Source organism: Sardina pilchardus, chromosome 8 (genome assembly GCF_963854185.1).
Source record: "Sardina pilchardus chromosome 8, fSarPil1.1, whole genome shotgun sequence".
Taxonomy (NCBI): Eukaryota; Metazoa; Chordata; class Actinopteri; order Clupeiformes; family Clupeidae; genus Sardina; species Sardina pilchardus.
The window spans coordinates 26,284,501-26,304,903 of record NC_085001.1 but is presented as its reverse complement, the minus strand read 5'-3'; the positions used below and the strand labels follow the sequence as shown (position 1 = coordinate 26,304,903).

Below are 20,403 nucleotides of genomic sequence, written 5' to 3'. Positions count from 1 at the left end.
CCCCCCCAACACTCTCACGAAGGACCTCTCCATGCGTAGTGTGTGGGAGGTCATTATTTGGCCCAAAGGGCAGTGCGGCGATAGCAGAGAGGTTGTTTTAGCACGTCCGTGTAGATTCTTAGCCCTCAAATACACGTTTCCATGCCAACCCCCCTCAGGTGAAGGTCGTGACCGGAAAGGACGGACAGACAGGGACTCCAGTTGCCATAGCGAAGCAGCTCCCGCCCAACGTATCGGCTGCCTTCTCTGCTCAACCACAGCAGTTCCAGGTGATGGAGACACGAGTAGAATTTTGTCGTTAGATGTTTTTTTTTTTATTTTTTTTTTTTGGATGCGTTACTTAGAATACATCGCCGTAATGCATCTTTCCATCATCATCATGAGCTTTGTTAGATAGGAATCTAGTCTAACTAGAAAACGTTGTCTAAGTTTTTTAGTTGTTCATTCCTCAGCCTGTCGTTTGTCGAGGCTCATGCATGACCTGCATGTCTCCATTTGCCTGCTACCTTTTTTTTTGTTGCTGTTGTTGTTTACCACAATTGATGGTAATTTCACATTGACATCATAATGCTGTGCAGCTGGAACATATGGGACCAAGCATAACGTGGTGAATCAGAATGCTTGTGCAGAGAACCTTGCAGGCGTCAAAAAGACGCTTCATTTAGTGAGCGGAAGTTCAAGTTCAATGACCTTGCTTTTCTTCTCGTTTCGGCTTCTTCCTCTCTAACTGTAAAAAGAGAAGACACAACATACACAGCAGCAATCAATAATAATAATTATAACACAATCTGCATTTAATCCCAGGGGCTTGTGTGATTTTCCTTTCTGGGAACTTTTAAATGTGCCCCCGAAAGGTTGAATCAGCAGCAGCAGCACGGCAACGCAGCTGTATCCTGGTTGTGTCTGAAACGAAACTGTTTTCCTGACTGAAGCGTTCTGTCTTGCAGGTACACCAGGGGATGGCAGGAGGCGGCATGTCCAACCCCATCGACATCGACGGCTTAAAAAGGCAACAGGCCATGGGCCAAGCAGGTAGGGGAGTCACCGTTGGACAGAGGACAGGATTTATATTTATTTTTATTTTATTTTGTCTTTTTTTTTTCCTTCAACTTTTCTTTCCTTCCCCTTTTTGATTTTCTCCAGTTTCTTTGCCTTTCCTGGTTTCCTTTTCTTCCCCTCAGATTGCTTCTGCTTAAACTCAGCACCTTACACCAGCGCTTTGTGTTTGGAGCCTGTGTAATTTGGTTACGGGGCTGAAAGGGTACTGGCTCCCTAACACCTATGGCTGAATGCGCGCAGAGGGTTCTTTGCTCTTTGCCAAGTGTACCTGTGTGTGTGTGTATGTTTGTGTTCGTATGCGTGTGTTTGTGTTTTTCTTTTTCTTTTTTATTATTATTTCATCTTTTATTTTCCGTTACGAGGGTGTTGTGTGTTCTGCACCCCAGATCAGGCTAAGAGATCCCGGATCGAAGTTGGTCGCCACGGGATGATTTTCCAGCATCCTGTAGGTCCTTTAGGATCTCCTGGCGTGCCACTCCAGCAGCTTATGCCAACGGCGCAAGGTAGGAATGCCGCTGGGGGTCGCCAAGGCCGGTTCTTGTTATTTTTTTTATATTGCTTAAGTTTCCGATGTCCGGTCGGAGCCGTCCGTGTCGAGCAAATACAGCCACTCCTTTGGAGAAAGCTCCAGCCCTTCACAAGCAGAAGCAGCAGCAGCAGCAGCAACTGCAGCCATATCCCAGTCACTTGTCATCCAGTTGCAAGAGCCGACATCTTGCCTTCTTAGTTTGATTTCCCGCAAATGACAGGGAAGAGGAAAGGCACGAAGACCACAATGGACCAATCCTACATATTCTCAAACTGAAGACGCCATGTCTTTATTTTGTCATTCATGTATTGTTTGGTTTTTTTCCCATCACGCCGCTTCATTCATTCCTTCTGAAGATTGGTTCTGATCTTCTTTGCTGGAAATGAACCTTTCCTGCGATGCCGCATTTGGCTAATTGGAAGAAAAGGTCACAGGTCATCAAGATGACAAAACACAGAAGAACTGAAAAAACCCCCCGCAAAACTCAAAAAACGCCAAAGCCTCTTTCCAGCGATTCCATATTTGCAGGCACCAAATGATTTGTTTTATTTCCCATTTTTTTCTGTGGTTCTTACTTTAGTTGTAATTGACATTTCCACTCCTCTTCCCTTGCTGTTCTCCCTCTTTCCCAGAATTCATCATGTCCGTATTGTCCACCTGGAATGTCCGTGCATCTCCGTCCTCTTGTGTCTGCCATCTAGAGGCTCTTGTTTTTTTGAGTTCTCTCGCCATCGTCATCTTTTGTTCCATATCTCCCGTACGTTTTTTTTGTCTCCAGTTCCGGTCCGACTTGGCTTCTTTTCCTCAAATATATCGGCAGGGAAAGCTCCTAAGACGAAATGCCCCGAGACCAGATAGAAACAAAAAGCACCGTAGACTTCTGTGTGTTTGTTTTGTCCTGTCCGTGTCCTCTCCTGCCCGAGGAGCGCTGCTAATGTCTATCGCTCAACGCCCATGGCTGACCTCTGGCAAAGGTCACTCGCTTCATGTGCAGCAGGCAGGCGTCCTGATGGGTTTCGTTTTTTTGGATGATGCCATTGTCCGTCCGTTGGCATCCCAAGTCGTGCTTCTGTCGCCTGTGCAGCAAAACCCCTGCCCACCCTAACCTTGCTTCAGGCCATACCCTCAGCTTTTGTTGTGCATCTCCTTCTGTCCACCCCCCCACCCCCACTCCTCTGCTTTGCAATGCCTGAAGGCTCCCTCCCAAAGTCAGACGAGTTGGCTAAAGTAGCCCCTTATTGCCAGAGTAACCTGTGCTTCATGCATGCTTAAATCTGTGGTGTCTTTGTGCTTACTGTGATCCTTTCATTTCCCTTCCTTGTTCTCTCCTCTTTTCTCTTTTTCAGTTTGTTTTCTTTTCTTTTTGTTCTCAAAACTCTTTTCTTTCTTCTTTTTTTATTTATTCTTTTTTTTTTTAAAAAATGAAGTCTTGTGGAAGTAAATGCATGGAGTGATATCAGTAGAAAGTTATTGTTTGATAAAAGTAGTTATTTAATTTTTTCTCATGATCATGATGGGTTTCTGTTAGTAGAAACATGTAGATTCCACAATTTCTGTTTTTCTTTATGATTTGTAATGTAGTCATTGTACATTTCTAATTCTCATTAGTGATCACTTTAGTAAGTATTTGTTTTAGTGAATATTTTTTAAGTATTTATGCATCACTTCATGCTCTGCAATGATGCCTCCCAGTGAGGCGTGCAAGCTTCTAGAACTGCTGGATACAAATGAATCTGAGCTCAGAAGGTTCAGAATTGTCCCCTTACAGTACTTCAGAGAGAAGGATCTCTTCAGTGTTCCAGCTCGAGTGTGCATTGATAGTGCAGTGATGCTTTTGCTGTAGATTGTGTTTGTAATGAACGTTAAGTGCTCATGCTGTAGTGACTGCGATGGCTGGAGGTGATGAACAGGGATCTCTCTCTGGACCCCCCTCCTCTCTCTCACTCCTCCTCCTTCATATCCTCTCTCTTTCTTTCTTTCTGTATCTCTCTCTCCATCTATCTTTATATCTCTCTTTCTTTCTGTATCTCTCTCTCTCTCTCTCTCTATCTATCTATCTATCTATCTATCTATCTCTCTTTCTTTATCTCTCTTTCTTTCTGTATCTCTCGCTGTCTCTCTCTCTCTCTCCCTCTCTTATCTCCATTTAATCCATTCGACTCACCTCTCTACCTCCTGCCCCTGCTTGACCTGCCCCCTGATACCCGCCCTTCCCCCAGGCGGCATGCCCCCTAACCCCCAGACGGTGCAGATCGCCGGCCAGAAGCCCAACCAGCCGCAGTACGACCCGTCCAAGGGCCCTCCCGTGCAGAACGCCGCCAGCCTCCACACGCCGCCGCCCCAGCTGCCGGGCCGCCCCCCCCAGATGGGCCTCCCCATGGCGCTGGCCCTGTCTCAGCAGCAGCAGCAGCAGATGGTCCTGGAGGCCCAGGCGCAGTCTGGCGCCGCCCTGCAGGGCCAGATGAAGGTGCAGGGGCTGCAGGCGGCCGGGGCGGTGCTGGCGGCAGTGAACCCGCACACGCAGCTCCAGCAGCAGCTCCAGCAGCAGATGCAGCAGCAGGGCCTGCACATCCAGCTCCAGCAGCAGATCCAGCAGCCGCAGGGCATGCTGCAGCCTGGACAAGCGGTGAGTCACCACTGGAGCTGACGAAGTTGCAGATGTGGGTGTGTGTGTGTGTGTGTGTGTGTGTGTGTGTGTGTGATACATATACATAAGGGGTGTCACGATCGATCAAAATCAATCAAAATGATCTCACAATCGCTTTGAAATCAAAGGTAGAATGCTGCGTCACATCTAGCATGCATGCCAAAAGGGGGGGGGGGGAGCACACACTCAGATAAACATACACAGCTACAAGCACTTAAAAAACACATCAACCGAACTCAACCCTTCCTCCTGTTTTTCTGAAATCACGGGTGTTGAAATATTTTGCAGTTCGTTCGTTCATTCACTCACGTCAGTTAACATGGTTCTTGATAAAATCTAAAATTACGGTAAGTAATAATATGCACATTAAAAGCCCAATATTCCATTAACACTAACTTTGTGTCTCTTCAGAGTGTGCTATGACAATCAAATTGTCATTCATTGCTATCTCATTTCACTATGTTCACGTCTATGTGTATGTCTATTCTGTTTAGTAGCTTGTATCATGAACAGACTGAAAGTAAGAAACATTTTCAAAATAAAATCCCCCCCAAGACATAATTGGAAATAAGGCCAAAAAAAGTAAACAACATAAGAAATACATTAGTATTATTAATATCACTTTTAAAAGATAGAAAATCTAATCGAACCATGATTTTTTAAATGGAAAATCAATTTGAAATTCTGTATATAGGTGTGTGTGAATGTAGGTAGGTAGTCATCTGTGATCTGTGTGTTATTTTTTGTTAATGTTTTTTACTAAACAGTCTCTCTCTCCTCTCTTTTTTCCCTTTTGCCTCTTCCAGACGGTGACTCTTGTACGTCCAGTGACCGACCCAACGCAGGCTGGCGGCCAGCGTCTGATGGCCAACTCCCTGCAGGGCTCCTCCCTCTCCCCCGCCCCCCTCTCCACGCCCGGCTCCCTGTCCTCCCCCCTCGCCTCCTCTGGGATTCGCCCCGCCAACGCCCTGTCCAACCCCGGCCAATCCAAGCTGGCCACTGCCAACGGGACGTCCGCGCTCAAGATCTCCGCCGGGGCCCAGGGCTCCGCTGGCCAGTCGTCCCAGGAGAACTCCCAGGACAAACAAGCAGAGCAGGCCAAACTGGTGAGGAGTGAATGCTGGACATCTGAAATGTGGTCTGAAAATGTGTCATCGCTAGTGGCCCAGAATAACAAACAATCAAGTTGAATCCCATCTGATGATGACATTTTTAAGTTGGTTGGCAGGTGTTTAAGTTCTTGTTGGGCCTGTAATGTCCAATTTATGATCAATCTGTATGTTTGAGTCCCAACAAAAGCTAAACCTGTGGAATGATGATATGTAGGCCATTGTACTCGTGTGTTCATGGCTTCCTCACTAGTTTCCCAACGCATCTTCCTGAGACCAGGAAGCATTTTAAACAGCCCTTTAAATCATCGAGAGGGTGATGAGGATTGAATTCAGGAGAAGGGATTTATTGTATTTCTGTTATGGTCTTTCACGTGGAACTTACAGGGGGGCTACACCAGATGCGTAACTGAAGCGTTCCGTTCGCGACGCGTAAAATCCAATTTTAGAAGATGGGTCTATTTTTTTCAAATGTACGCGCCACTGTTGCGTCTGGTGTAGCTACTTCCATTGACTACAGTGATTATTAACTGCTACGACCGGCTGCAACATACGCGTCGCGAACGGAACGCTTCAGTTACGCATCTGGTGTAGCCCCCCTGTTAGTGTTGCTGTAAATTTGATAGCCTAGCCAGTGTATTCTGTGTCTGTCTGTGACTGAATAGCAGGCAGCTAGTTCGATAAGCAGGCTTCTTTTATTCAACACGTTCTGTTGAGTTCTGTTGAGCGTTCCTGCTTGTCTGTGGTCCTCAGGAGAGCCAGGTGCACCAGCGCATCGCAGAGCTGCGTAAAGAGGGCCAGTGGTCGGCCAGCCGGCTGCCCAAGCTGCAGGAGGCGTCACGGCCCAAGTCCCACTGGGACTACCTGCTGGAGGAGATGCAGTGGATGGCCGCAGACTTTGCCCAAGAGAGGCGATGGAAGATGGCTGCCGCCAAGAAGGTAAGCAGCCTCCTGAGGAACTGAAATAGGATCTGTCCGAATCGGTCAGAAACTGAATTCACCCCAAAGACATTAGAGCTTTATGTCTTTATGTGCAGTTCTACAAATCTTAGCTTAATTTTTACATTTAACCCTTTTTTTTGTTTGTTTCATACTCATTGAGCTTAGTGCAAATCAAACCAGCTAGTAGGCTAACTTAAAAAAAAATTAAAATAAAACACCAGACCAATCTTTAGGTGAAGTTAAGGGTATGCGATAATGTGGGGCTATTTTCATTCCATAGGCCAAGGGAACTTAATCAGGATGCATAGTATCCTGGATCCATGAAAGAAGTGACCTTTAAAAACAAAACAAAAAAAAAAAAAATCTGCCTGCCTGCCTCTATGGGAATTTAACACACAGGGTTAACATAGGGGTTCCAATACTTATGACCCCTGTATTTAAGGATTTTTTAAAAAATGTATTTACAATATTCATTCACAAGAAAATTGATGTCCTTAAAGGTTGGATATTTCCTCATTTTATTTAAGGCATTAAAATCAATTTCCAAAAGATGATTGTATATTCTTCTTTATAGTCAACTTTAGCGTGTGTTGAAATACGTATGGTACCTCCTGTATCTACAATGCGTGGGGTTTTATCTGTCTGAAATGTGTTTGCCTGCGTTCATTGTGTGAATCTCCGTGTTCAGCTGGTGCGCACGTGTGCCCGTTACCATGACGAGCAACGGAAGACGGAGGAGCGAGTGAAGAGGGAGGAGGAGCTCCGACTTCGGCACATCGCCGGCGCCATCGCCCGGGAGGTGGAGTTCTTCTGGTCCAACATCGAACAGGTACGCCCTCCCCCTCAGACAATGGCTGTGTCTCAAACCGCCGCTTTTGACGTTTTTGTCTACTTTTCCTTGAGAATACTCTTTTCATTCTGATCAGATCAGGTGTTTTTTATCCAGATTGAGGTGTTTATATGATCAAATTAATTCCGATTGCGCAGTTATTCCGTTTCTGATCAGATTAAAAGTGTCCATGTAAATGTGGCTATTGAGTGAAAGAGGCACAACACGGGTGTGAAAAATGTAAAACACAGTGTCTGTCAACTATGAGTCAACAGTAATAGGAATGATTGAGTAGAGGTAAGAACCTGTCACACCTAGGAATGCAGTGCCTGGGATGTGGGCCAAAGACCGCTCTCTTCTGACCTGCACGCTTCCCATGGAAAAAATTTTTATACCACTCTTAACATAGCACACATGTTCACTCACACATAGTGAATTCCAGGTGGTCAATCTGAATACTTTAAAACTGCAGCAGTGGTTGTGTGATCAAAGCACTCTTAAAGTTCTCTTCTATGTTCTCTCCTCAGGTGGTGGAGATCAAACTGCGCTTTGAGATCTATGAGAAACAGCAAAAGGCCCTTCGGCTGCAGAAAAAGAGTAGCAAAGGTGAGATTTCCTCATAAAATGGTCAGATGTCTTTTTTTTCCCCCTTACGGAACGGCTTATCGCATTACCGTAACTATTTTGCTGTGTTTAAAACACTTTGTAGGACAAAGCGCGAAAGTGACACCTTCACCGAAAGAGGATGAGGAGAAGAAGAAGGAGGCCCCAGCTGTAAGTCATGAGCTCGATTTCTGTTTCTTGTTTTTGTCTCCTCGCATGGATCACACGGCACATTTGTAGGTGAAGGCAGGTCACAGTGGTGAAAATTGCCTGGTCAAATTCAATATGTACCCTCAACCTGGGTTCACTGTTGGCAAAAGTGTACTGTTGCTGCAGAACGAATTCTCCACTTGTCAAATGTTGATGTTTCTCATGGAAAACATTTTTTACATTTTTGTTTTTAGTGATGTCATCCTACAGTGGCTGAGTGACATTTGAATGAGTTGACGGTCATATTCAAGATTGAGAGACCACTGCAAAATTGAATATGACAGTCAACTCATTTAAATGTCACTCGTCAACCATAGGATGACGTCAGAAAAATGTGCAGTGGTCTCTTGCATTTTTCCAGAGCTGTATAGTTTAGTTTGCCAGTGTATTGGATGTGTAATGGAAAGACTCATTAGTTCTCTTTCCTTCTGTCACAGGAGCAGCGATCTTCAGGCCGAAAGAGAAAGACCAGCTCCTCCTTGACTGATGAAGAAGGTAAAACAATGGGCAAGTGTATTTATCTTAATAAAGTGGACTATTTATTCCGATTTTCACCATGGTCATGTATGGATATGAGTTGTTTGTGTACTGACCGCGTGCGTGTGTATGTGTACATCACCAGTGGAAGATGAAGAGAGCACCATAGAGGAACAAGAGGCCATGGAGGTGGAAGCTGACCAGAAGACCGAGTTGGAAGACCTCACCAAGGATGGTTGGTGGATGCTGTCACTCTCTCTCAATCAATATTTGGTTTTATTGTTGTGCTTTGGCAACACTGTACCTACAGTACAGTCATGCTAACAAAGCTAAATGTAATTGAAATAGATGGTCAGTCATCACATTTTGTACAAGTATTTTGATGTAGCCATGATTGTTTTGTTGTGGGACTTACCTCTTTTTCTCTCTTCTCTCTGTCTCTCTCTGTGTCTCTCTCTCTCTCTCTCTCTCTCTCTAGCTGAGGTGCCTCTGGATACTCTGGTGAAGCAGTATGCCGGAGCGTATGCAGAAGACTTTGAGTGGCCGCATCCTCCCTCCCACAGTGAGGATGAGGAGAAAGAGGACGTCGAAGGTGAGCTCACTCCATCTTTCACTCTAGACGTTCAAGGTTTTGTTCTTTATGCCTGAACTCCTACGCAGTCCATGCCACACGCAGTTATGCAGAAAGCTGAAGAGAGGACACACACGTCCCCTATTAGTATTACTAATTAGTAAGGTGCAGAGTCAATATGAGGAAGAAAATATATATGATGACTGGTAGCTCTGAATTGAGTATGTCCAAACATATATCGGGTGCGCTTCAAAACCTGCTCTAAAACCAAAGAGCCATCCAGGCATACCAAACTGGGTGAGGCAGAGGAAGGATGCGTTATCATGGCTGCGAACAGCTCCGGTTAATCATTTAATGTGCGTTTCGAGCATGTTGCTCTTACGACTACTGTGGTGTGCAGGCGTGGCAAAAGCTCACGGCGTGCTGTTCTCTGCGGCTCGTTTTGCTCCGTACAGAGATGGAGGCGCCCCTGGGCAGCCCCCACGAGGCCGTGCTGATCGACTCGCTGCTGAGCATGGAGCAGTTCCGGGGTTCCGAGAGCAGCTCGTCCTCCGCCGCCGACGGCAACAAACCTCCCAAGGACATCGCCGAGGTGGCCTCCGCCACGGAGCTCATCCTGCCCAAAGGCCAGGCCAAAACCAGCTGCTCGGTCAGTGCCCTCCCATAATAATCATAATAATAATGTGTGTGTGTGTGTGTGTGTGTGTTCGTGTGCGTGTGCGTGTCTGCACATTTATTCAATTTGATCGCTTAGTCAGTGAGCACTTCAGGTCTTGATGACCGCAGGAGCCAAAGTAGGCTACTCTCCCTGTTGCTTTTGGCTTTTGTCATTGGAACATCTGAGTCATCGGCAAGGTTTCCTGGGAACATTTCCAGTGATCGATGGCAGTTTTTTTTTTTTTTATCTAGAATCTAAATGACTTTCCAATACAAGGAAGTGGGTGTAGTAGACCTCACTGGTATTGATCTCTTTCTCAACAAGGCGCACACATCCAAAAACTGGCAGGTGCAGGATTCCAAAAGTATAGAGCATTGGAGAACAAAGCGGAATCCGTACACGGAGTTCCACGTTAGCTGTTTTAATCACCATGGCGACCATCCTTCTGCTTAGTTATCTTATTCATCTCTTTCTCCCCATCCTCTCCTTCTGTATCTTTCCTTTTTTCCCCTTTTTCTTCCCTCCCCCTTCCCTCCCCCCAGCGGTTCCAGACGCCGTCCCTGCTGCACGGCTCGCTGAGGGACTACCAGCAGGTGGGGGTGGACTGGCTGGCCAGCCTGCACAGGAAGCACCTGAACGGGATCCTGGCGGACGAGGCCGGCCTGGGCAAGACGGTGCAGACCATGGCCTACATGGCCCACCTGGCCTGCAATGAGGGTAAGAGGGATCAGTAGCTCAACACCACGGGGGACTTCCCAGAGCCCACACAGACACTGGCTGTGTCTCAAACCACGTATTTCCGTCAGTACTCTGCTAGTGTACACCGAGTGCTTACTTGCGTTGTGCACACTTTTTATTGTCTGCACTGAATACTGATGTACTGTATGCAAGTAGGCGGTTTGATACTCATTCCAAGACTGATCATTTTTGAGTCACAATAGACCTTGTAGTGATTATATCTAAATGGAGTATCATACCAGAATATCCCTTTCAGCTTTTTACCAGAATATCACTCATTTTCAGTCCTCTTGTGTAGATGGTACAAAGGCACAGGTCACTAACGTGATTGTGGTTTGCTCTGTGTGTGTGTGTGTGTGTGTGTGTGTGTGCGCTCACAGGTATCTGGGGCCCTCATCTGGTGGTGGTGCGCAGCAGTAAGCTGCTGAGCTGGGAGATGGAGTTCAAGCGCTGGTGCCCCGGCCTGAAGATCCTGCTCTACCTGGGCAGCCCCCGCGAGCGCAGATACACCAGAACGGTACGGTCCTCAAAGAGCGATGACACAGCCCCTGATTATAATGTGGTTTGGAGATTTAGCCCAGTCTAGGAAGAGCTTGAGTTCGTGTGGGAGGATGTGCGTGCCTTTAAACAGTATTCACCTCTCTTGGGTATTTCCCCTTTTATTGCTTTACTATGATGAACAAAAAAAACCCTGTCAAACTGAAAACAAATTTCTACAGTAATGAACTAAATAGCAAAATATATATGTTTTATTATTCCATTTATAAAAGGGGCAAAAGTGGAAATATCCAAAGGTGGTGAATAAGTTTTATAGGCACTGTAAATTGGAGTCAAGTTATCTGCTGATCGTTAAAAAATTCCAGCGTAGTATTCTTTGATTGGTTACTGGTTAGCAGTGACACTGGAATCTGTTTGACATATGCAGGGTTGCATAATGTGAAGCTAATGATGTGCGTTGGTGGTGTGTGTTTGCATGCAGTGGTGGTCGGAGGTGAACAGCTTCCACGTGTGCATCACTTCCTACAAGCTGCTGATGAAGGACCAGAGCCACTTCCTGCGGCGGCGCTGGAGCCACCTGGTGCTGGACGAGGTGCAGCTGCTCAAGAGCATGAGCGAGAAGCACTGGGACACCATCTTCACCATCAAGAGGTCCGTTGGGACACACACACACATGCTTACATGCACACACACACACACTCACTTGTTGGTCCTGCTCTAGTTCATTTGTATTGTTCAGTCAGTAGTAGCTTTGCCAAAATATAATGGAAGCTTTGTCATAATGTCATAATGAATGAAAAACATAAAGGAAGTAACGTAATACTTAATGTACTCTGTCATAATCTGAATTGGTAAAAGCTATTTCCGATACGTATACATCTCTAAGTGTCTATGATAAATAATGCATGTAATGAATGTAACTATATAGAGTACATAGTGGTGGTGTCCCACTCCTAATCCCAGTCTGTTATTGGTGTGTCCACTGCAGCCAGCAGAGGATCCTGCTGATCAACAGCCCTCTGCAGAACACGCTGAGGGAGCTGTGGACCATGATCCACTTCCTGCTGCCCGGCATCACCAGGTCCTACGCAGACTTCCCCGTCAAGGCCGGCACCGACCAGAACCAGGACTACTGTCACAAGCTCGTCATCCGACTCCACAGGGTAGAGATACATCTGCATGCACACACATACACAATATATACATACATACACACACAGTACAGAACACACACTCATATACTGTATGTATATATATATATGTATACACACACACACACATACATACAGACGCACACATACAACACACACACACACACACACACAGCACAAGACATATACAACACAGAACATACACAGCATGTACATACACGGCTCTGCCTTGCAGTGTGGCAGCGGTGTGTGTTAGTGTTTGTGGGTTTGGGGGAGGTGTTTGACTCGCCTCTCTCTCTCTCTCTCTCTCTGGTCAGATGATCCAGCCGTTCATCCTGCGGCGCTCCAAGCGAGAGGTGGAGAAGCAGCTGCCCAAGAAGTACGAGCACATCCTCAAGTGTCGCCTGTCCGTGCGACAGAAGAGCTTATACGAGGACGTCCTCACCCAGCCTAGGTGAGACACACACACACACACACACACACACACACACACACACACACACACACACACACACGCACAAATCTGAGGATACGTAGGAATTTCTAAGATGCCTATGATATAGATGCATTCTATAACAGAGACCACCATTAAGATATCTGTATAACTGTCGATAGACCTCTGATATTCGCCTACAAAAATGCTGCCCTCTTCACCCATAATAAGGAGATCTTGAATAGGGAATTTGTATTATCACATTTGTTAAACTCATGGGGACGAAACGTTTGGAATGCAGACGTTTTGCTCTACACACTTATGTCCTCTACCATCGAGTGGGTACTGTGATCTTCAGCACATTAAAATGTTGGACTGTGTGTTTTGCCACCTCAGAACTAACTTGCAGTGCAACTTGCCACAGGTAGTTTGCTTGAATTATGGGCAAAGATGCCATCAGCTTTGGGTCCATTTTGTAGCGAACTTCAGAGGTCTGAGGTCAGACAAACATGTCCATCATCACTGCTACAGGACTAACTCCCCCACCCTGTCCTCTGTCGCCCCCTAGTGCTCAGGAGGCGCTGAAGACGGGCCACTTTGTGAGCGTGCTGCAGGTGCTGATGCAGCTCCAGCGGATCTGTAACCACCCGGACCTGCTCCAGACGCGGGACACGCGCAGCTCCTACACCTGCCAGCCGCTGGTCTACAGCACCCCCTCTCTGCTGCTCCACGCACTGCAGCGGGACCAGCGCGAGGTGAGCCAAGCCAGATGAGACGTGTGTGTGTGTGTGTGTGTGTGTGTGTGTGTGTGCGCGCGCGCGCGCGTGTGTGTTGGCCTGCTGGAGAGAGGCGGTTTTCAGATCATCTTCAAACAAAGTGGGCCTTTATGAGAAAGTGTCATTCAGAGTGGTGGTATCTGGGTGTGAATTTCAATAAGTCATCAGAGTAATGACTGTTTATTGTGGAACTAAATGTGTGTGTGTGTGTTTGTGTGTGTGTGTCAGAGCTTGGACTTGTCCTTGTTTGACTTGATCAACAATGAGACCAAGCTGAGTCGCTATGAGACGGAGGAGGTCATCCCCAAGCTGAAGGTGACCCGGCAGCTTATCGAGGAGATCCACAGCGCCCCAGAACCGGCCGCCAGACCGAAAGCCTGCAAGATCAAGCCCATGAAGTATGTAGTGTGTCCATCAAATCACACACACACACACACACACACACACACACACACACACACACACACACGTGGATATGCATACAAAAATATGCACTACTGCACAAAAATATACTCTACCACTGCACAAAGGCCAAGATCAACACATGAACATTATGCCACCACTGGGTGTGTTACATGCCAAATGTGGAACTTAAGGATGAGACTTCAGAAACTTTATGACCCAAGCTATTCCATAGTTTCCTTTTGAAGTGAAAACATGGGTCTTGCACTACTCACAAAAAAATTAGGGATATTTGGCTTTCGGGTGAAATTTAATCAGAAAGTACTTTAGAAAGAAATTTAGAAAGAAATTTAGAGAAGGTCACACTTAAGTTCACCCGTAAAGATCATAGTGGATTTTAGGTTGCATCCTGAAATTTCACCCGGAAGAGTTTTTGTGAGTAGTACAGTACATGACCCATCTATAAAATACTGTACTTTGATGTCTTCTCTTGGTCAGTCTTGTGAAGCTCTGTGCGGTCTCTTCCCAGGTTGTTCCAGCCCGTGCAGTATGGCACCAAGCCCGAGGGCCGCCTGGTAGCCCTGACCAGCACCAGCCCGACCCAGCGGCCCACGGCCAGCACGGCCGCCCCCACCACCACCGCCGCCGTTACCGCCACCTCCGCACCCACGGCCCAGGCCAGGGGCAAGTCACCGGTCACTACTACTGCCTCCACACAGGGTAAGAGCACACACACACACACACATATACACACATGTGTGTACTGTATATATGTGTATATCACACGCACGTATGAACACAGACAGACAGACAGACACACACACACACACACACACATATATATATACAGTGCCTATAGAAAGTTATAATACCCTTTTGAAATAGTTACTTTTTTTGTCTTACAGCCTGAAATCAAAACCCATTTTAAAAAAAAATCTTTTCCAGTTTTATTTACAAATGTAGCTGTACAACATCAAAATAATGAAAAAAAAGTCAACAGTTCTGAAAATTAATAAAAAATTAAAAACTAGAATAATAGGGTTGGAAAAGTCATCATACCCCTGACTTAATACTTTGTAAAGCTTCCTTTTGCTTTCATTACAGCCATCAATCTGTTTGGATATGTCTCTATTATAGCTTTGCACACCTAGATAGGGGAATATTTCCGTGCAGAAATGTTAAAATTTCGTCAAATTCTGTAGGGAATGGCGATGGACTGCTCTCTTCAAGTCAATCCACATATTTTCTATAGGATTTAAGTCAGGGCTCTGACTTTGCCACTCAAGGATATTCACCATCCTATCCTTAAGCCACTGCTTTGTTCTTTTGGCAGTATGTTTAGGATTTTTGCCGTGTTGGAAGGCGAATGACCTCCCCATCCTCAGCTGTTTAGGAGAGGGACGCAGGTTTTCCTCAAGAATTTTGGTGTACTTGGCAGCATCCATTTTCCCTTCTATCCTGACCAATTGCCCAGTCCCCGCTGAAGAGAAACATCCCCAAAACATAATGTTGCCCCCACCATGCTTCAAAGTAGGTATGGTGTGATTTGGGTGTGTTTGGGTGTGTATACTGTGTTTGATTAGCGCCTGGAGCTCAGTCCAAAAACTTCAATCTTAGTCTCCAAAAAGTTCGATCTTAGTCTCATCTGACCATTTAAGCTTTTTCCACATGGTAGCAGAATATTCCAGATGTGTTTTTGCACTGAACTCCAAGCGCAATGTTTGGCGAAAACCAACACAGTTCACCACCCAAAACACACCATACCTAGTGTGAAGCATGGTGGGGGCAACATTATGTTGTGGGGATGTTTCTTTTCAGCGGGAACTGGGCAATTGGTCAGGATAGAAGGGAAAATGGATGCTGCCAAGTACACCCACATTCTTAAGGAAAACCTGCGTCCCTCTCCTAGACAGCTGAGGATGGGGAGGTCATTCCCCTTCCAACACGACAATAATCCTAAACATACTGCCAAAAGAACAAAGCAGTGGCTTAAGGATAGGATGGTGAATATCCTTGAGTGGCGAAGTCAGAGCCCTGACTTAAATCCTATAGAAAATATGTGGATTGACTTGAAGAGAGCAGTCCATCGCCATTCCTTACAGAATTTGACTAAATTTTAACATTTCTGTACGGAAAATTGGGCAAATATTCCCCTATCTAGGTGTGCAAAGCTATAATAGAGACATGTCCAAACAGATTGATGGCTGTAATGAAAGCAAAAGGAAGCTTTACAAAGTATTAAGTCAGGGGCATGATGACTTTTCCAACCCTGTTATTCTAGTTTTACATTTTTTATTAATTTTCAGAACTGTTGACTTTTTTTTCATTATTTTGATGTTGTACAGGTAAATTTGTTAATAAAACTGGAAAAGATTTTTTTTTAAATGGGTTTTGATTTCAGGCTGTAAGACAAAAAAAGTAACTATTTCAAAAGGGTATGATGACTTTCTATAGGCACTGTATATATACATATATATATACACACACACACGTATTGTATACACTCACACTCAGTCACACATGCACATGTGTACACACGCACACACACTGTTTAATATTAAGAATGGTAATGGCGATGCTTTGAGTGTTTTTGCTGTTTGGGGATGGACATGTATGTATGTGTGTGTTAGATGGACGTTTTGCTATAGAGTCTACTAAACTTTTTGACCACAGACCCTTGGTGCTGTATTGCTTGGATTTTTACTAATGAGTGTTAAAAACTGCAACTTTATTATCATCACTAATGATACAAGACTTGTGATTTAAAGGGATATTCCGCCATTTTTGGAAATACGCTCATTTTCCACCTCCCCTCGAGCAAAACAATCGATATTTACCTTGTTCCCGTTCATCCAGCCATTCTGTGAGTCTGGCGATACAACTTTTAGCTTCAGCCTAGCATAGATCATTGAATCGGATTAGACCATTAGCTTCTCGCCTGCTAGCTTCATGTTTAAAAGTGACTAAGATTTCTGGTAATTTTCCCATTTAAAACGTGTCTCCTCTCAAGTTAGAAAGTGCAATAAGACCAACTGAAAATGAAACCTGGCGTTTTTCTAGGCTGATTTGACATGGAACTACACTCTCATCTGGCGTAATAATCAAGGCAACTTGCAAACTACTGGCACTACTACTGCTTGTTTTCTATGGGGACTATTTTCAGATGCTGCGTACGATATCACTGCGCCTATGGTACGTTTGCAAGTTGCCTTGATTATTACGCCAGATGAGAGTGTAGTTCCATGTCAAATCAGCCTAGAAAAACGCCAGGTTTCATTTTCAGTTGGTCTTATTGCACTTTCTAACTTGAGAGGAGACATGTTTTAAATGGGAAAATTACCAGAAATCCTAGTCACTTTTAAACATGAAGCTAGCAGGCGAGAAGCTAATGGTCTAATCCGATTCAATGATCTATGCTAGGCTGAAGCTAAAAGTTGTATCGCCAGACTCACAGAATGGCTGGATGAACGGGAGCAAGGTAAATATCGATTGTTTTGCTCGAGGGGAGGTGGAAAATGAGCGTATTTCCAAAAATGGCGGAATATCCCTTTAAGCTTTAATAACTGGTTGCATTGTTGCATTGCGTATGTTTGTGTTAATGGTTAATGATAACATTTTATCCTAATAAGAATCCTTGAACGCACTTTCACCATTTAGCGGTCTCTCTTATCATTAAACAGTCGTGGGAAATCTAGTCATTGGAGTCCTTCCATTTTGCCATCCCTCATGCCATACAGGCTGCAGACAGCCCCCAGTGTTACAGTGCTGTGATTGTCTCAGATGGCCTTCCTAACAGTAGATCCCTTGACCCCCTCCGCCCCCCTCCCTCCCTCCTTCCATTATCACTCCACAGCGGTTCAGATGGCCTCCTCCTCTTCCTCCTCTGCCCCTCCAGCGGGGCCGGGGGTCGTCCCCCACCCCGCCCCCCTCCCCACGGCCGCTGTCCCTCCCCGGGCGATCGCGCCCCCTCAGGCCCTGCAGCCGGGCCTGGTCTCCCAGAGGCTGGTCCTCAGCTCCCAGGCCCAGGCACGCCTGCCTAGTAAGTGGGCTCATCCATCACCCTCTTCCCCCCCTCCCCCTCCATCCCTCCCTCTCCAGCTCTCTCTCTCTCTCTCTCTCTCTCTCTCTCTCTCTCTCTCTCTCTCTCTCTCTCTCTCTCTCTCTGTGAGCACCCCATGTGTTCACCACAGCACAGCAGACGAGGACAGGTGCACTACACGACACGGCGGAGAAGAGGATGAGAGAGGGCCACCAGTAGGCTGCCGACTGGCCTCTTCGCTTTATTTGACAATATTACAACACTGCGTTACGACACAAAAGAGGCAATTGAAATATGAAGTGCATATGATAACACCACTAATACCTAAAATAACTAAACTAAACTAAACTAAACTAAAGTGTTATCTGATGATAAATTAAATTAGAAATATGTTGGTCATGTTGACCATTTTATGTTTTTTTTAGATTTTAGTTATCTAGTGTCATGAAACATTACCATATGTTAAAGGATTGCGGTGTATTGAGGCCGACTGGAGAGCCCATAGGACTCTGGGAGCTGTAGTCCTCCTGGTGGTGCCTCTCTCTGCCTCTTGTCCCCAAAGACTCCTGCATGACCAGCACCTCTCATCCCCCACAGTAGCCCACCCTCATCCCCCCATCCCCTCGTTCTCTCCTTCCCTCCACTGGTCCTGCTCCTCCCTCCTCTTCCTCCTCACCCCCCATTCTTGGTTCTCTCCTCCTCCTCGCCTTGGTTCTCCCCAGCCTTGGTTCTCTCCTTTAACACTAATCCCTCTTTGTTTCTGAGCCCGCAGAGTCATGGGACAAGACCCCTTACAGCACCAGTTTCTCTTTGATCCCCCCCCCCACACACACACACACACGCCCAGACACACACACACACCTCCTCTTATAGTTGATTAACGTATGTTGTTGTTTTTGTTATTGTTTTGGTTGTTGTTTGTCTTTCTTTTCAGTTTTCAGTGCAGTTTTGGTTTGTTCTCTTTTCTGGACTCGTCTGTCTGGGCACTGGCAGATGTGCGCTGCTGCCAAGCATGTTGATGCAGGGGGCCGTGCTTCTCCCAGGGGGCTTCCCCTGCGCCGCCTCACCCTCCCCTAACCCACCCACCACACCAGAGACCCTCTCAACCACACTGCCTCAGAGCTCAACTCAACACACACACATGCACACACACACACTTTACTCATAGGTCTTGCTCAAGTTCTGAGGGGGGTTCATTTGTATTTTTGTAGTGGTAGCTTCAGTGGTAACACACACACACACACACACACACACACACACACACACACACACACACACACACACACACACACACACACACACACACACACACACACACACTCACACACTCACTCATTTAGACCAGTGTTCTACTGAGCATGCATGCATAGTGATTTAAATGTTGTGACTAAAGTGTGCATGCAAAATTTTTTTTTTAGCTACAACGGTCTACGCTACAGACTAATAAACCGTATACCCTACAATCTAGTTCATAGTGACAAGGCACTTAACATCACAAAAACACGAGCATTAACTGAGACACACATACCATCTTACTATCCACATACAGTGCCACTAATGATGATATAATCAAGTCACATACACCAAAACGCACAAGGTAAAGAGTAGAATGTCTGTGGGTCCCGGTTCCCAGCAGGCCCAGTGTCTGTGGATGACCACCAGCCGGTATACTGGGGATGATGGTTGGAACATCCAGATCAGCCGAGCTTAGCTCATTAGGCTCTGGTGGCGTGTGGTTGAGCTGGCAGGTTAAATGTGCTGCACTTAACTGACAAACTGTGTTTGTTTCAGGCTTCTGTCTGTGTTGAAGACTGCGGTGTGTTTTTTTTTCTTTTGGTTGCCTCCGGTCCCACCCTAACCCACCTCCCTGTAGGGTTTGGTGACAGTTTGACGAGACCCACTTTTTTTTTAACCCACCCTTGTTGTGCATGTTCTAGTTGCGTTGGTCACACTTTTAACTAACCAAGACACTGTTGGATTTGTCGTTGGGATTGTTGGGATTTTTTTTGTTTACAGCCACATTTTCATGACTGATTTGTGTGATGCTATTTAATTTAAGCTTTGTGTGTGTGCGCGTGTGTGTCAATCCTGTGATTATGTGTCGATCCATTCTTACCTTACGTTTGTGTTTTTCTGCTTTATTCTTGTTTGTTTGTCTGTCTGACTCTGTGTCTGTGTGTGTCCTCTTTCTCGTGTGTGTGTGTGTGTGTGTCCTCCCCTGTTGAAGGTGGAGACGTGGTCAAGATTGCCCAGCTGGCGACTCTGGCGGGTGCCGGTGGTGCCGCGGGCGGTCCGGGGCGCGTGGCTCAGCCGGAGACGCCCGTCACGCTGCAGTTCCAGGGCAACAAGTTCACGCTCTCGCCCAGCCAGCTGCGCCAGCTCACCACCGGCCAACCCCTGCAGCTGCAAGGCACCCTGGGTAATGGGCAACCAACTCTCATAGCTCTCTCTTGTATTGCCCTAGACTGGGTAGACCCAGCCCAAACCCAGCCAGGCTAATATATGGACTCAGTATCTCTCTGACTGGAGCGTAGCTGACTTTCTTCACTGTCTACGTTTTTAGTCTGCATTTGTTTCTGTTTTTTAATTGATGGTAGACCTTTTTTAGTCTGCGTTAGCATTTGGTTTTTCATTTGTAGACCATTAGCCTGATAAACCCGCCTAAATGGATTGGATGTCTAATTTAGTCTGGCCTCGATGAATGGATACAACGGAACATTGTTGATGAGCAC

The 20,403-nt window shown here is 46.1% G+C and overlaps 1 protein-coding gene across 2 annotated transcripts in view; it reads left to right on the top strand.

Moving 5' to 3' along the window:
* Positions 1 to 20,403, top strand: part of ep400 (E1A binding protein p400) — a 49,349-nt gene that overhangs the window by 2,492 nt on the left and 26,454 nt on the right. Inside the window, exons 3-24 of one of the 2 annotated variants that reach the window (XM_062543418.1) lie at positions 159 to 269; positions 948 to 1,032; positions 3,808 to 4,214; positions 5,042 to 5,341; positions 6,098 to 6,283; positions 6,975 to 7,115; positions 7,643 to 7,721; positions 7,825 to 7,889; positions 8,366 to 8,423; positions 8,551 to 8,640; positions 8,884 to 8,997; positions 9,432 to 9,625; positions 10,177 to 10,351; positions 10,753 to 10,889; positions 11,352 to 11,521; positions 11,859 to 12,033; positions 12,339 to 12,475; positions 13,023 to 13,209; positions 13,459 to 13,628; positions 14,162 to 14,352; positions 17,486 to 17,671; positions 19,899 to 20,090. In XM_062543418.1, the coding sequence (XP_062399402.1) occupies positions 159 to 269; positions 948 to 1,032; positions 3,808 to 4,214; positions 5,042 to 5,341; positions 6,098 to 6,283; positions 6,975 to 7,115; positions 7,643 to 7,721; positions 7,825 to 7,889; positions 8,366 to 8,423; positions 8,551 to 8,640; positions 8,884 to 8,997; positions 9,432 to 9,625; positions 10,177 to 10,351; positions 10,753 to 10,889; positions 11,352 to 11,521; positions 11,859 to 12,033; positions 12,339 to 12,475; positions 13,023 to 13,209; positions 13,459 to 13,628; positions 14,162 to 14,352; positions 17,486 to 17,671; positions 19,899 to 20,090 (3,550 nt within the window). Of the gene's footprint in view, positions 1 to 158; positions 270 to 947; positions 1,033 to 3,807; positions 4,215 to 5,041; positions 5,342 to 6,097; positions 6,284 to 6,974; positions 7,116 to 7,642; positions 7,722 to 7,824; positions 7,890 to 8,365; positions 8,436 to 8,550; positions 8,641 to 8,883; positions 8,998 to 9,431; positions 9,626 to 10,176; positions 10,352 to 10,752; positions 10,890 to 11,351; positions 11,522 to 11,858; positions 12,034 to 12,338; positions 12,476 to 13,022; positions 13,210 to 13,458; positions 13,629 to 14,161; positions 14,353 to 17,485; positions 17,672 to 19,898; positions 20,091 to 20,403 lie in introns of both variants that reach the window. The other variant, XM_062543420.1, reaches the window with a different exon arrangement.